The following is a 2,537-nucleotide window of genomic DNA, read 5'->3' as shown; positions in this document are numbered from 1 at the left end:
ACCCGCTCCGCCTCTGAGCCACAGTTGGTGTCAGCCTTCCAGTCATACCCAATTTATGCAGTTCCAATACTGTTTATGGACCCCAGTATGCAGAAATATTAAAATACACTAGGCCAAAATAAGTACTGGGCTTATTATTATTATTATTATTATTATTATTATTATTATCATTAAAGGGGGGCATGTCAGTAAAAGGGAGACTGCTAGGTACCCATTTTTCTTCTGGATTTGTTTTTGTTCGTGATACTTTTTTTCATTATTGATTTTATTAAAGCAAAATGAAAACCGCACCAGTGGTGATCAAACCCTCCCCCCACCAAAACCACAAAGGCCTTCAAATGGTTACGTTGACATTGTCTCACTGAGGTCATACAGCTTGTCATGAAACACAAAAAGAATGTTCTACTAAAATAAAATATATAAAGACAACACTGTATGCAGCATATTCAGATCAAAGTAGATTAAAACCAAAGAAATATCACTGAATGGGGAGCTTGCTAGCAAATAACAGCATGTTTTCAGCAGCAGCATCACGAGCTTTTCTGCCAGTTAAATATGTTACTTGTTTTCTGTTTCTGTTCTGGATTATCAGATTTAATTTTAGCCAAGATACCCAAGTTCACTATTTTGTGAGTATTTGTCATCATTTTAACATGTTGTGACCGCTTCCACTTTGTGTTTAGCTGACCAGACTGCTGAAGGAGCTGAAGGAAGCTAAAGAAGCTCAGAGCCCAGAGGTGAAACTGGTGTGCAACCTGGAGAGGAAGATCCTCAACATGGAGCTCAGACACCAACACAGAGAGAAAGAGCTGCAGCAGGTACGCATGAGGCGTCCATTTACTGTTTCTGTGAAGCTTGAGATTCTGTTTGAATGACCCCAGGCCACCTTTCACAATACATTTGTATTTATTAACGGGACTCAGCAGGGAGACATGTCGCTCCACCATAAACATCTCTAAATGCACAGTAGGGCGCAGATTCTTGAGCTATTTTTATAATGCTTCAAATCCAAATATACACAAATTAACAAGCCTATACATATATATTTAGCCTGTATGATTACTATTATTGTCGTATGACCTGGCTCTGGTTTGTCTGCTTTGTAAGAGTCCGATTAGGGCATGAAATTAGGTGGTATCGGACCAGTGCCCAGACGTGGGTACTTGGCGAGATCTAATTTCCAACCAGCTGCTGCACCCCAGACCGCCCAAAAAACCCAAATTGGTATTTACTACCACCTACTCAGAGGAGCTGAAATTTAGGTCCAGGAACCCTTCTCTAAAGCAAGCATGATTCATAAAATGTCATAAAATGTTTTAATCTAATAAATGATTTGGAAGATTAGTTCAGTGAATCAAAGCTATACTCCAGAGAGAGGCCAGTGCATGCCAGTAGAGAACTGTGACAGTGGCTGCACCTTCTTCCTTCCATCTGAACAACCAACAGAGGCCCTGGTTGACCTCAGTAACTCCCCGTCCCTGCAGGTGATCGGTGGGTCGTGGCAGACGCCAGATGTCGGTGAGCAGTCAGAGGTGGAGCGCTGGAAGCGTCTGGCTCAGGACAAGAGCAGAGAGCTGGAGGCGTTCCGTCTGGAGCTGGACTCCATCCTGGACATTCTGAGACATCTCCAAAGACAGGGAGTGGTCTTCCCCATCACAACCACCCCCATCCAGAGGAGTTAGCGCACACACAAGGTTGGACTGATGCAGTGAAAGCTGATAATTGGGTGTTGAAGCCAGAGATAAACATAAGCAATAATCAGTATGCCAGCAGTAGTTAGCTCAAGTGAAGGGCTTTTTATTGACAGCAGTATATTAGTCAATAACACACAGGTCCACTCTATGTCAAACATGTACAAACAGAAATAAAGCTACAATATATTTGAGGAGTTTTTGTTGAGATTCAGAGACATTTTAGCATACACATACTGTACTTGTTTCTTATATATTTTATTTTTATTTTTTATTTAAATGATTAACTTATTTTAGGTGTAATGAAAATAAATGTTTTTCAAATGTAATAAATTGTGTTCAGTTTGTCCTTTCACATACTGGAACTCCAGTCTAATCCACTTCACCCTAATCTTAATGCACAGACACATTATATCAATACTGTACTGAAGGGGGATTTAAGATGAGGATTTTTGGCTTTCTTTTGGGTGCTAATGAAGGGACATACTGAGGTCTGTAGAAACATAAGCTGCTGCACCTGATTAATTGTTGCCAACTGCAGCGGAGGAAACACAGAAAAACTCTATTTTCTCAGAATTCCAAAAGTGTATTCTCCATTGCAGTATTCCAAGTTCAGCAGCAGAGAACGCTTTCTAATGCCAACCACTGCTTACCACACCTGTGCAGAATGTGTCTGAAATAGTCCAATGTTACAGCCCAGCTGTGGTTAGCCCCCTTCAGTTTTTCTGTAATGATGGGCAGCGTGAGGATTTGAGCGACTTTGACAAGGGCCACATTGTGATGGCTAGATGACTGGGTCAGAGCATCTCCAAACCTGCAGCTCTTGTGGGGTGTTCCCGGTCTGCA

At 41.6% G+C, this 2,537-nt stretch overlaps 1 protein-coding gene across 1 annotated transcript; it reads left to right on the top strand.

Annotated features, from left to right (window-relative positions):
- The first annotated feature begins 497 nt into the window (after window positions 1–497).
- LOC118336008 (centrosomal protein of 162 kDa-like) lies at window positions 498–2,018 on the top strand. Its single transcript, XM_035672539.1, has 2 exons — window positions 498–818; window positions 1,485–2,018. The coding sequence occupies exons 1-2, from the start codon at window positions 777–779 to the stop codon at window positions 1,680–1,682; spliced, it is 240 nt and encodes a 79-aa protein (XP_035528432.1). The 5' UTR covers window positions 498–776; the 3' UTR covers window positions 1,683–2,018.
- The last annotated feature ends 519 nt before the right edge of the window (window positions 2,019–2,537 follow it).

This window comes from Morone saxatilis, unplaced genomic scaffold, assembly GCF_004916995.1.
Source record: "Morone saxatilis isolate NCDOM2014 unplaced genomic scaffold, NCSU_SB_2.0 Contig24, whole genome shotgun sequence".
Lineage (NCBI taxonomy): Eukaryota > Metazoa > Chordata > Actinopteri > Moronidae > Morone > Morone saxatilis.
This window is presented reverse-complemented; position numbering and strand designations above follow the sequence as displayed.

What these genes read in the sequence shown, in the direction of transcription:
- LOC118336008 (XM_035672539.1), top strand. Translation starts at nt 777, where the DNA reads ATGGAGCTCAGACACCAACACAGAGAGAAAGAGCTGCAGCAG. An exon ending in GAGAGAAAGAGCTGCAGCAG is followed by an intron (nt 819 to 1,484) that starts GTACGCATGAGG and finishes CCGTCCCTGCAG; the next exon opens with GTGATCGGTGGGTCGTGGCA.